This window comes from Remersonia thermophila, chromosome 2, assembly GCF_042764415.1.
Source record: "Remersonia thermophila strain ATCC 22073 chromosome 2, whole genome shotgun sequence".
Lineage (NCBI taxonomy): Eukaryota > Fungi > Ascomycota > Sordariomycetes > Sordariales > Chaetomiaceae > Remersonia > Remersonia thermophila.
Genome location: NC_092218.1, coordinates 4,587,490 through 4,599,936, shown reverse-complemented (window position 1 = coordinate 4,599,936; position 12,447 = coordinate 4,587,490). Strand labels below are relative to the sequence as shown.

The window sequence follows — 12,447 nt, the reverse complement described above, 5'->3', positions numbered from 1 at the left end:
GGGCGCTGGCCAACGAGAAGGGTCACCATACGTTATGCCAGCTCGCGTTTCGTCGGATCCAAGCACAAGGTCATGACTGGACACCAACGGACGCTGTGTGCATCGCCAGGGACGTGTGCGGGTGGTTGAAGAGCCCCCTGCCGTTGCTTTTTTGTGAGCGCACCGATTGCTGAAGACATGGCGGGCGCCTGAGGAATGGTCCATTTGCCCCCGTTTCGTCTTGGCAACGCCATGCGGAGCTTGAACAGAAGAGGGAAAACACCACAAGAACCCGCCAAGTCCCCTGCCAAGCCCTGTCTTGCCCTGTCCTGTCCTGTCCTGCCCTGCCCCCGACATGGCGGATTCCTTGCCCAAGCCGGCAAGGGGCCGTTTCGAAACACGCCCGAGTGGAGAAGAGGCCGCTCCCAACGGGGGCTCCGTGCAGCTCCATGGCGGCCCCTTTCATCGCGCTTGTTTTGTCTCTTACACCACGCTCTATGTAACTATTATAGTACTGTGTACTTCGTAGACCCGCTGGAAAACATCTCGCCAGAACGGCAGCGCTTGGTCGCCGAAGCGGGCAAATCGGGTCCCAGATCGGGGGGGTGCCGCATGGAACGAAAAGAACATATCAGAAGCAATCAATGTGAATCCACGCGACCCTCCACACCCCATCCATCACCATGTCGTCTCAAGTGAACAACGCAAAGCGCTGAGGACTCGTCAGGGCCTCCCAAAGTCCCAAGACCCCTAGTTGCATACCCCAAGAGTCCAAAACACGCTGACTTTTGTCGCCCCCCGCCGTCCTTTGCCTCCTTGCAACGTACTGATCCAATAACCGGCCATCCCGCCGAAGCAAGCAAGCTAAGCTGTCTATTCAGTATTGTACACGACTCCTCCCCCCTCACAGGGGACTCGACGAGGTACCGTACACCAAGGCAACGTCGCCTCCCGCGCCGGTCCTTTGCGTCCTAACTACACTACTGCGTACACAGCAGGCCTTCTTGTGGCATCCCTTTGCAACCGTGAATGCTTGCACAGTATAAGTATACGTACGGTACCTTATCTATTCGCCCCGCAAGCACGGATGGACACGGGACCGGGCGTCGAAGTCCCGAACATCCTATCCGGTCCCGTCCACCGTCCGCTCCCCCCGCCCTGCCTGGCCGTTGGACGGCATCAACGCTCCGTGCCCAGTCTGTCCAAACATACAATGACGGGTAACGGCCGACGGTACACAGCCAATGGTGCCATCCTACCGCCGTGCAAGGATGCTGCTTCTTGTGTGTCATGAGACGGGAGTCAGGAAGGAGACCGACCCCACCATCTGCAACCAACGAGGCGTGGAACGGCTGCTTTCGAACAGAATGTTCAATCAAGTCGATGTCCAAAAACGCAAACGCTGCATGTATTAACCGACGCTGCTGAACCACGCAGCAGCCTACCTCGTTGACAGAGGACTCCGTACGTTCGCCGAGAAGTTCTAGATAAAAAAACAAGACGGAACAAAACAAACAAGATTAGGAAGAACGGTCCCTCAAGATTCGTCCAGCCAGCCATGTAAAAATCCTCCCTCTAAATGCCAGGCAAAAAAAAAAGAGACAGAGCAGGAAATACATCCCAGCGCCCAAAGAAAGCCAACGACAAGAGAGAAAAGACAAGCCTCCTTCAACACCACAACACCCACCACCCCCGGCCGCAGCAAGGAAAAACAAAACAAAACAGAAAAACAAAACACAAAAAACAGAAAAAAAAAAAAAAAAAAAAAAAAAAAAAAAAAAAGAGAGAGAGAGACCCTCTCGCCCGCGAGAGACGTCTTCTCGACTGCGCTTCTTCCAGAATTACGTACAGGACACCACCAACTCGGGTTGCAGTGCCCAAGGTATCACTCAACTTACGTTCACCGATCCCATGCGATCCGATCCGACCAGAACAACTCAGATATACCCCGCGGGCGCCTCCCTGGGCGTCCTCCTGTCGACCGACTCGAGCATCTCGACGCCGCGCACGCCGGCGCCAAAGTCGAGGATCAAAATCTTGGGATCCTGCCCCGAGCTCACGATCCGGCGGTAGTCGCTCTTGGCGCTGAGCACCCAGCTCGAGTGCCAGTGCGGGAAGGCGAGCAGGGCCTGGCCCGTCTCCATGTCCCAGACCTTGATGTCCGAGTCGTAGCTGGCGCTGACGAGCCGCCCGCTGACGCTGTCGACGTGCAGGCTGCGGACGAGCTTGCCGTGCGCGTCCTCGATGTGGCGCACGCACTCGCCCGTGTTGGCGTCCCAGATGCGGATCCCCAGGTCGTTGCCCGCGCTCGCAATGTACCGCCCGTCCTCGGAAAACTGGCTGCACGCCAGGCCCTTGGTGTGGCCCGCAAACTCGCGGATGTTGCGCCCCGTGTCGATGTTCCAGAGCTTGACCCAAAAGTCGCCGCTGCAGCTGACGATGGTGTTGCCGCGCATCTGCACCGCGTTGACGGGGCCCCCGTGGCCCCGGAGCTGCCGCAGCAGCGCCCCCGTCTCGCGGTCCCAGACGCAGATGCTCACGTCCTTGGAGCACGTAACAATGTGGCGGTCGTCGAAGCACAGGTCGAGCACCGCCGCCTTGTGGTGCCGCAGCCGGCGCACGGGGCGGTACCGCTCGCGGTGGTCCGGGTGGTCCGCGTCGACCGCGTACACGATGCACGTCGCGTCGGACGACCCCGTCACGAGGATGCGGTCGTCGTACTGCAGGCACAGGATCGACGCGTTGTGGTGCATGGCCGGCGAGCAGATGTCGGGCACCGAGTGGTACGCGCGGATGGGCGACCGCGGGGTGCCGTCCGGGTTGGACGTGGCCACGAGGTCCGGCAGCGTGGCAAAGTGCTTGGGGTTGCCGTCCTCGTCGTAGAGGAGGGACGCTCGGTTGGCGTTGGTGATCTCGGGGGGCCCGATGACCAGCTTGCAGGCAAACGTGTTCATGTCCCAGACGCGGATGGTGCGGTCGCGAGAGCCCGTGATCAGCTTGGACCTGCATGTGCGTACGGATTAGGATCCTGCATGTTTGACAGAGGGAGAAAAGAGGGCGGAAAAAAGGGGAGGGGAATCATACTCATCGAACTGCAGGCAATAGATGCTATCGGTATGCCCGTTCAGATACACCGGCCGCGCCTTGCCCTTCCTCCAGTGGCCGTCGAGCTGCGTCTTGACCCGGTAAATCTCCTTCCAGTTGTTGGTCGGCCGGTTCGGGGGGATCCCGAGGCCGGCGCCCGGCTTGACGGGCCCGCCGGTGGCGTAGGTGGTTGTCTTTTCGCGCAGGAACGACTCGCGCCAGATCTGCTGGTCCTGGACGATGCGGTACCAGGTCGAGGAGACGCGGCTTGCCGTGGCCAGCGTCGCGGCATCGAGCAGCGACAGGATCTGGATGGAGAGCTCCACGGGCAGCTGCGAGACGAAGTCGACCTTGGCAATGGCCACCTCGTCCCGGCTCATGGTCGGCTCGTCGGCGTCCACCTCGACGTCCGAGTCCACCTCGATGCCGGGGATGTACTTTTCCGCCTCGGAGCTCGTCAGGGCGATGCCGATGCCGCTCTCGTGGTCGTCGAGGGCGTCCTCGGCCAGCCACCCGGGCCGCGGGAGGCGCTGCGTATCCATGGCCTCGTGGGCGTGCAGCCCGCTGCAAGCGATGGCGGCCGCGTGCCGGGCGGCGGCGCCCGTGTGGCGCGGGATGATGGGCGGCTGCTCGCCGGAGCCGGGGATCGGCAGGGCGGGGGACTCGATGGGGTCGAGCTCGGGCTCGAAGACGGGCTCGCCGTACGAGGTGTGAAGCGGGCGCGACGGGCGATGCAAGCTGGCGGCCTGGCGCAGCCGGAGCCAGGGGGAGTGCGAGGTGGCGGGCCGCGGCCCGGCCTGCGACGACGGACCGGCCAGCTCGGGCCGGGCGGGAAGGCCATCCTCGTCGAAGACGGTGGATGCCGGCACCGACGTCCGCCGCTGAACCAGGCCCTTGACGCCCGTCCTGAACGACATGGACGCCCGGCGCAGCATCCGCTTGAGGTTGCCATGGGGGGACCTCGACGACGGATGAGCGACGTGGGGATGGGCTTCGCGGCCTGCCGGCTCGTGGCTCTCGTGGCTGTAGCACTTTTCGAGCCTCGCACCGCTGGGGCCGGCTTCGGCGGGCGCCTCGAGGAAGGCCGTCGCGGGGCGATGGCGCCACGGCAGCGACAGGCTCATGCTCCGGCCGGCATGGCGGGCGTGCCTTGCCGGCACGCCGTCGCGCGTCGGCGTCGGCGTCGGCGGGAGAGGAACGGAGGGAGGCGCGGTGGGAAACATGGCTTCCTGAGCAGGCGCCCAGTCGTGCACCTGGACGATGCGGCGGGAGTTGGAGTGCGTCGACGAGGGCGCGGCGCTGGTCGCAATCGACTGGGACTGGGGCGGTGCGAACTGCGCTTGCAAATGCCAATGCGACGTCGAACCGGACGAGACCATGGTCGGTCGCATGTGAGTTTTGTACTGGGCAATCCGAAACGGTCGCAGCAGCGACGCCCACCGGTCAAGGCCGGGTTCTCCACGGTCGGCTGGACGGTCGGTCGGTCGGACAGTCGGTTGGGAGGGTTTTTGGTGCGGGTTTGCCCCTGTTGTGGTTCTCTTTTAGGTTGTCGGCGACACCGCGATGGGAGGCGAGTTTGCCCGGCTCAGCGACGCGAGGCGATAGGCTGCATGGGCGCTGAGGGCCTGGCGCTGGGTCAGCCAACAGGAGCTGCGCAAGAGGGCTGCAACAGGAACGGGCTGCAACAGGAACGGGCTGCGGAGGCTGCGGAGGCCGCGTGCGGAGGTTGCGGAGGTTGCGGAGGTGGGAGGCGAATGAGAAGAATGCGACAGCAGTGCAGAGAGACCCAGGGAGAGACCCGGACGACCTACTGCGTAGGAGCAAGACGGGGGGTGGGCACGTTGGCGGGTGGAGCGGACAGCGAGTCAGGGAGCGTTCGAGCGAAGATCTGCCCTGGTTCCTGAATCTGAATGGACAAGGCTTTGTTGTTTTTTTTTTTTTTTTTTCTTGGGGTCGGGGGGCGCAGCAGTCTACATACTGTATTGATACTGTACGCACATACCGCGTATGCATGTGGGATGTAACACAGATGCGGAGGCCCCTCCTATCCCTGAGTGAGCTAAGGTAAAGTATAAGTGGGATTTGCTCTGTACGGGCATAGGCATAGTAGTTGACAGCACTGCAGTGCAGTGTAGCGTAGTGAAGTACCTTAGCAAAGGTAAGGTAGTTATGTTACAAGAAAAACCTGTCCTGCGTCTTCATGAGGAAAATGGATGTGACGGATGAGACGAAAAAAAAACAAAAAGCCAGTCTCCGACGCACGCGGCAACCAAAACCAAAATGGCCAAAGTGGCTGGTGCGGCATCACAACTTTGTCTTCAGCCCGGACTTCCATCGAGCTTGTTTCTCGGCCGCCAAAGGGGGGGGGGGGGGGGGGGGGAGGACTGCTGCTTTCTGACTAAGCCAGCCACACCAGCAACCCAGAATGGCAACCGGTCTGAACATGCAGAGGCAGACTTCAAAGCCCGACTCCCAGGTAGTAATTTGACCCAACCAATCAGCAACTCAGGTACTTGGGGGTCAACACCATCATCACCACCCTTCTTCCATCAGTTTCCTCTCAGCCTTGTCCTGTACCTTCCTACGTTATGTATTCTACCCCCCCTTCAGGGCTGTACATAATTAACTGAAACATGGCGGCGAGCCATGTTCAAATCAGAGGACAAGACTCACACCCCTTATGAACTTAGCCCATGCATGCCTCTGGCTCGGTGCATACAGCAGTCACCCCAAGGCTAGCTTGCATAGTAGCAGATACCCCAACACGGTATTGTCTGTGCCTCCAGGGCTGAGAGAAGATATGAGTATGCCACCATCTTGACGCCGAGGTCCCTAGAACGCAGCCCTTCCCGGCCCCCAAGCGCCCTCCAGCCTTTCGTCGTGCAGCAGGCTCAGAAGACTCGGCTGAACCGCCCTCTTTCCATGGAGAGTATATGAAGCGCCCCTGGATCTCGACGTTTGCATGTTTAGCGCCTCTATGGCATGTCTCAACGCAACGAACAATCTGCTGCCTTTTCAGCCCAGGGCGACTGAGACTCCTCGACATGGTAAGTCTTCCTGGCCAAGGCCGGAGCCATGTCCCGCATCTGGACTCTCCCCCACGACCTGCTCGCCGTGTGCATTGATGTTCTCGCTGCTGACGCGGAGACCCCAGATCTTCAGCTCGCGAACACGACCATCGACCGAAGAACACGGCCGAAACAAGAACGGGGTGACCGTACAAACCCAGGCAGTGTCCAACACCCACCGCAATTTTAATGCTTCTCCCAACAACCCCGGTAGGTTGCCAACCCTTTGGCGCCAAGACTGGCTCTACCGTCTCTCTCCATCCCCTTATGTTGCATGGAACTGCTGACACTCGGCCAGGTCAAGGCATCCATCTCTTTCGTGGTCCCAAGAACCCAGAGGCTGATTTAATCTTTGTCCACGGGCTCGGGGGTTCGTGGATGACAACTTGGTCTTGGGACCAGAGCGATGACGAGCCATGGCCCCTGTGGCTTCCCAAGGACGCGGGGCTGTCCCGCGTTCGCATCTTCGCCTTCAACTACAACGCCAATTTCAGGGACAACACGACGAATCCACGCATCATCGACTTTTCCCAAGAGCTGCTATCAGCCATGTCCGCATGGAACAATGGGGTGAAGTCCGGACGTATTGGCAAGGTAAGGATCCCCAAAGGCTCCTGGCGATTCATGGCTCAAACATCGGCTCACATTGATAACGTCACGATGCAGTTCCCGATCATCTTTGTGGCCCATTCCATGGGCGGCTTGGTGGTGAAAGGGGCCTACGTGCTCGGGAAGCTACACAACTCATACGCCAAGATGATCAACCGCGTCACGAGCATCATCTTCCTAGCCACGCCCCATAAAGGGTCAACGCATGCTCACCTGCTGAACGCCGTTCTGGCTCTGGTTCCGAACCGCGCCCGCAGGCCCTACATCGACGAGCTGCAAACCACGTCGCCAACTCTTCACACCATCAACGAACTCTTCCTCACAGCCTGCGGGTCGCTGCACTTGGTTTCCATCTTTGAGACCAGAAAGATCAGCCTTGGCGGAATCGCCGTAAAGGTTCGTCATGATATCAACGCTTCCGGACACCAAGTTCCTCCCGTCTCTCCCCGTATTACCCCGGGCAGAAGGGACCAGAGTTAGCGCATCCAGAGACTAACTGTCATGTTTTTTTTTTGGCAGATTGTGAAAAGGAAACACGCCGTCTTGAATTGTGAACAGGAACATCGCGTCGAAATGAACGCGGACCACAGAACCATCTGCAAGTTCCCCACTCGAGACGATCACAACTACATCATTGTTTGTGATGCTATCCGCAATGCCCTGCCAAAGCGCCCGGGCCTGTTCAGGCGTCTCTTTGGCCGGCAACACCGCAGACCTGGCAAACTGCCTCATTGAGGGGCCGCAGGGAGGCATCTTGGATACGTTGGACACACCCAATGGCACAAGGTACAAGTTATTATAGTATGGATCTGTTCAAGGAAGTTCATGAAACGCGGTAGATGCTAGGCCCAGGAGATGGGCTCGATGGTGTTTATGCGGCGAGCATAGTTTGGTATTAGCCAGCCTCTCCCTGATCTCAACCAGCTCTTAAGAGTATTAATAGTAAATTCATGATCCATCGGTCAGCTGAATTTCCATCCGAGCAAGACCAACCCTCTTTTTGTAGGTAATCATGCCTGGCTCACGGGTAAACCTGACTCGTGAAGCAGCGTCGCAATCGCAGCAACAACCCACCGCGCTGCCATTGGGGGAAAATAAACACTTTCCAGGGAGCTGACCGCGCAACCGACCAACCAGGTAGGCTCTGCATGCAAGTCCGGTGTGCGTGCGGTCTTGGGAAGTACTGCGTAAGCCGTCCGAAACTGATTCAGCCATGCCGACCGGGACACGCCAACACGAAAAGGCTCAACGGGGTTTCGCATGCCGCCGCCGTGCAGGACGGCGGGCTGAGCGAGGTGCCACCCTGCGCCGAACACATGGCCGGTTACGGTTGTGTCATGGGATTTCCGACGCCCTTCGTATATGCACCCCGCCCACAGATTATACCAGTTTCATTGGATTGTTGGTGAAGCCCTCCGAGACACGACACTAGTCGAAGGTTTTGCTTTTATCCCCGGCCATGCCATGCTATTCAAGCAAGCATTCCCGCCCCGTCTCGGGTCTGAGGGAGCTGTCATAAATGTGGCCTGCCAAAATCCGATGGCCGATATTGCCGTGAGATAAGAGACTGTATGAATCCTACGTGTTTGGGGTTTCATGATTCAACCTTGGCTCTTGTTTCCCAAACGACAATCCTCTTGTAACCAGATACCAACTGCTTCTTCTTTGCTCTCCCATCAAACCATGCTCCTCTCGGCTGCTCTCCTCCTGCCGCTGTAAGTAATACCCCGCGGCTCGCCCATCCTGCCGTCTCCTAGTAACACGCATCAAGCGCCGGTCTTGCCTCGGCGGGTAGGAAGCGTCCCCAGGGTTGCCATCCCACGCCGACTTTGTCGCCATCATCTTCATCTTCTTCATCGTCGTCGTCAACCTCGAGCGTCACCACGCTCCCAGCCTCATGCACGTTCCGGCCAACGCAAACCATCTATCCCGCCTCTGGCTGCTCCATCACCTGCAGAAGGGATTTCTGCATCAGCGACGGTGAGCTTCTTGCTTCCCGAGTCTTGCGCCCTCTTGCGCCAGCCGTTTAAGCAGCCATCGTTGACTGACCATCACTCCTTCTCCGCAGCTCTTGTCACCGTCTCCTGCGGCTGTCCCTCACTGGTGATCAAGACACAGACTACCACCGTCTGCGCGACGCAATCCCCTTGCTGGCAGTGCTCCGTAGCCTGGGGTAACTTCCGCATAACCCCGTCGTGTCCGCCGACTCCCACGCAGACGGCGCCGGCTCGGACGACATACTGAGTACGCTTGTAGGCGGGAGAGTTGCGCCTGATGGTTCCTTGTATCTGCGAAGGCAGGCGAGAATGGAACTTCGACGGCTTTCCGGGTTAGGTTGGCGGTTTGGGGGCAGGGCAATTGATGGGGGGGTCTTCTTGGAATCCTGCGGTTCATACCGGGTTCTCACGGCACTGTCCGACATCACAAATCACTGGTGTGCATGGGACGATGCCTCAAGGCTCCTCCTTCTGGTGTGGGGTCGTGCGCCATGCTCTGCTATAAGTCCAAACTGAAAATAAAAAAGTCTTGCTTTTCAGGTTGTATCTGTGCTTGGTTGTGAGCTCTGACGAAGCGCCAACCTGTGCAAAGGGTGGGTGGTAGCCATACGACGTGTACGTGCACTACTACATAGGTCACTGTCTCCCAAGTCCAGTAATCATAATATAATATAATTAGAATCGACACCTGCCGTCGGGGTTCTCGGGGCCAGGGTTAGGGTATCGCACTCTCTTCCTGCCCCGCCGCTTTCGTTCATGGTCTGCAGCCATGGTGGGGCATCGAATCAACGTCGTTCCCTTTTTCCATCGCTCCCCGAACCAGCGGTTCCAACAACCCCATCCACCGTCGTCCCCGACAGAACCAACAATCCGGCATCGGGTAGAACCGACCACGCCCGCGCTTGACTCGGAGCCGAAGCTCGTGAGCTCCGGCGCTCACGCGCGATCCTCCAAAAGAAAAAAAAACGATGGCAACCACTCTCTCGACCGGCCTGGCATTGGCCGGGCCCCGCGACGACCGAGCGTCCCTCCAGACGATGCCGCCGGAAATCATCAACCTCATCCTCGAGTACCTCGTCCCCCAGCCGCCCGAGATCGGGGAAACGCGCCCCGTGGCCTACCACCAGCTCATGGAGGAGGAGCCGTGGTTCGATTTCACGCGTTGCCGCCGCGGCCTTCGGAGCATGTGCCTTGCTTCGCGCCGCCTCTCCCAGCTCGCCTTCCCGCTCCTCTACCGCGTCGTCGCCCTCTGGGACGAGGCCTCCGTGCTCCTCTTCCTTCGAACCCTCACCGACAAGCCTGAGTACGGGCCCTGGACGCGCTACCTCTCGTGCCACCTCACCCTCTCCGAGCTGCTCGTCATCCGCAGCTTCCGCGACCTGCTTCCCCGCTATCTGGACACCTTCCGTGCCACCCTGGGAGGCGGCGTCCTCGCCACAGCGGCGCTCAAGTTCATCCATGTGCTCCGAGCCGCCATCCCCAGCATGGTGGCCACCGAGGGCGACTTCGACCACGTCCCGCAGATGCTCCTCAGCTTCATCCTGATGCTCGTCGCCAAGGTCGAGACGATTCTCCTGCAGGTTCCCATTAGCGATGATCAGCAAGAGTACGAGGTGCTGTGCACGCAGCTCAGGTGCCTGAACTTGCTGGACCTCGAGGCGCTTCCGCTGCAGCACGTGCACACGCTCATGCTGCAGGGCGACCCGGAGCTGCTGGAGCAGATCGAGAACGACGAATGCGAATGCGACGTGCCCGAGGTATGGGGCTCGCAGCCGCGCAAGTACGCGTCGCTCTTTGCCAGCTGCCCGCGGCTCACCACGCTCGAGGTCAGCAGCGATGACGGAGTGTGGACGTCCGCCTACGACGAAGATAGGCTCTTCCCCGGCGGTCCCGGCGACGGCGGCAGCGGCGGCGGCGGCGACGACGACAAAGGCCCCGCGCCCCCGTTCCTTGGCAACATCAAGCACATCTACCTGCACAACAGCGTTGCCTACCCGGGCGACCTGCACCACCTCCTCCTCAACGCCCCGATGCTCGAGACCCTCTACATGTCCCCGCGCGACGATGCCGACTTCCGCGAGGCGCTGGAGGATAACAACCCGGAAATCGCCCACCCGGAAGCCCTCGACATCGCGCTGGCCAGCCACGCCAAGCACCTTCGCAACCTCGACGTCAGCTGGCAAGACATTTCGGGCTTCGAGAGCCTCGTCGGCCCGGATGGCCGCCTGACCTCCCTTGCCACCATGCCGACCCTCGAAGTCTTGTGCGTGCAGATGGGCCTTCTCTACGGCCAGCCCGCGGCGGTGCTCGAGATGCCCCTTGTTGAGCTCCTCCCACCCAACCTGATCGAGCTGGTCCTCGAGGACTGGTGGTTCTCCAACGTGGTCCTGCTCAGCGAGCTCCCTACGTGGACGTCCGCCCAAAAGGTGCGCTACTACCAGTCATCGCACAGCTACCGGGTCAACGCCCTTCGGACGCTGGTCCGGTTCGCGCGCGACGTGCGCTCGAGGCTGCTGAAGCTCAAGAAGGTGGCGCTGGTGTGCAAAATCCCATGGACATGGGTTCTGGAGGGGGCCGTGGATATCGAGTTCCATTTTGAGGAGGTGAAGCGGTTGTTCTTGGAGCAAGGGGTGGAGTTTTCGGTGAGAAGCGACGAGGTGTAGGGCAGAAGATGGCAGATCGGGCTGTTTTTTTTTCCTCTGGATTCGTGGAGACCACCGAGAGTACAGAGAGCCCAAGGCGGGGTGCCTAAGGAGGGATGATGTTCCGCGATATGCTGTGACAAAAATCCGGGATGAAAGATGCGATAAAGCTCAAGCCTGTAATCATTATCACACATAGAGGCGCATTTGCTTGACATTTGTAGTATCCAGTGGTGTGGATCACTTTTTTGTACAGCGACGTTTTTTTTTTCTTTCATATTTTTTTCTGCTAACGGAAGACGTGAGTTGTCCTGGTCGTTGGAGTATATGCTGATACCTATGTGGTCAAGCCTGGAATCCATATTGATTTCATGGTTCCAGGTGCTCTGTCGCTGCCAGGCCGTGACCAACGTGGCATGGTACTCTGTTTGCTTTCCTTTCGTTCAAGACAGAAGAAACATCCAATACGTCTTCACCAAGATGGTCTGATGTTGAACCCCCCTCCCCCCCGGCTGTCACGTAAATGTCCGGGAGGTACCTACTAGTATAGTAGACAATCGAGCGGCACAGCCGTCTTGGCGGTCAGCACCTTATCCGCAAGCCCACAACGGCGAGGGCTCCATGATCGGCGGCCCCAGTTCCATGCTTCGGGGCCGGATCTTGGCGAGTCTGTCGGCCCCAAACTTTCGGTCTCCCCGTCCCGTCGTATCCAGCCCCGTCAGGTTCCGTCCCGTTGCTTCCGGTCCAATACCTAAACATTGCGGACCGGACCCGACATCGATGAGTTCCGTACCAGGAGCTTTGGTGTTGTGCTATTATGTAACACTGGGCGCGCCTGACCTTCTAGTGTGCTAGTGTGACAGCAAAAACGGATCCGCTCATGCTGCCATTAACTAGTGCACCATGTATACCTGCTACTGCAACAGCTAGTCATAGACCGCAACTCGCAGCCCCATGGGCACCTCTTGTTTGAGTGATTGCTCGTTTGCGGGCAGGTTGACCATCACCATCAATCGCCAGGTCAACGTCTGTTCACGGCCTATTATGACCGACATTTCAGGGGGCTGC

The 12,447-nt window shown here is 59.2% G+C and overlaps 4 protein-coding genes across 4 annotated transcripts; 3 read left to right on the top strand and 1 right to left on the bottom strand.

Moving 5' to 3' along the window:
* Positions 1-1,916: 1,916 nt before the first annotated feature.
* Positions 1,917-4,442, bottom strand: VTJ83DRAFT_2729 (uncharacterized protein; the record flags this gene model as incomplete). The annotated part of the gene is made up of 2 exons (XM_071009031.1): positions 1,917-2,982; positions 3,064-4,442. 2 exons carry the CDS (start codon positions 4,440-4,442, stop codon positions 1,917-1,919), a joined length of 2,445 nt encoding a protein of 814 aa, XP_070869269.1.
* A 1,554-nt stretch (positions 4,443-5,996) lies between these two features.
* VTJ83DRAFT_2728 (uncharacterized protein) lies at positions 5,997-7,266 on the top strand (the record flags this gene model as incomplete). Its single annotated transcript, XM_071009030.1, has 5 exons — positions 5,997-6,110; positions 6,218-6,341; positions 6,430-6,725; positions 6,798-7,072; positions 7,260-7,266. The coding sequence occupies 5 exons, from the start codon at positions 5,997-5,999 to the stop codon at positions 7,264-7,266; spliced, it is 816 nt and encodes a 271-aa protein (XP_070869268.1).
* A 1,070-nt stretch (positions 7,267-8,336) lies between these two features.
* On the top strand, positions 8,337-8,984 carry VTJ83DRAFT_2727 (uncharacterized protein; the record flags this gene model as incomplete). Its single annotated transcript, XM_071009029.1, has 3 exons — positions 8,337-8,455; positions 8,512-8,720; positions 8,809-8,984. 3 exons carry the CDS (start codon positions 8,337-8,339, stop codon positions 8,982-8,984), a joined length of 504 nt encoding a protein of 167 aa, XP_070869267.1.
* Positions 8,985-9,705: 721 nt separating this feature from the next.
* VTJ83DRAFT_2726 (uncharacterized protein) lies at positions 9,706-11,400 on the top strand (the record flags this gene model as incomplete). Its single annotated transcript, XM_071009028.1, has 1 exon — positions 9,706-11,400. One exon carries the CDS (start codon positions 9,706-9,708, stop codon positions 11,398-11,400), a length of 1,695 nt encoding a protein of 564 aa, XP_070869266.1.
* Between the last annotated feature and the right edge of the window lie 1,047 nt (positions 11,401-12,447).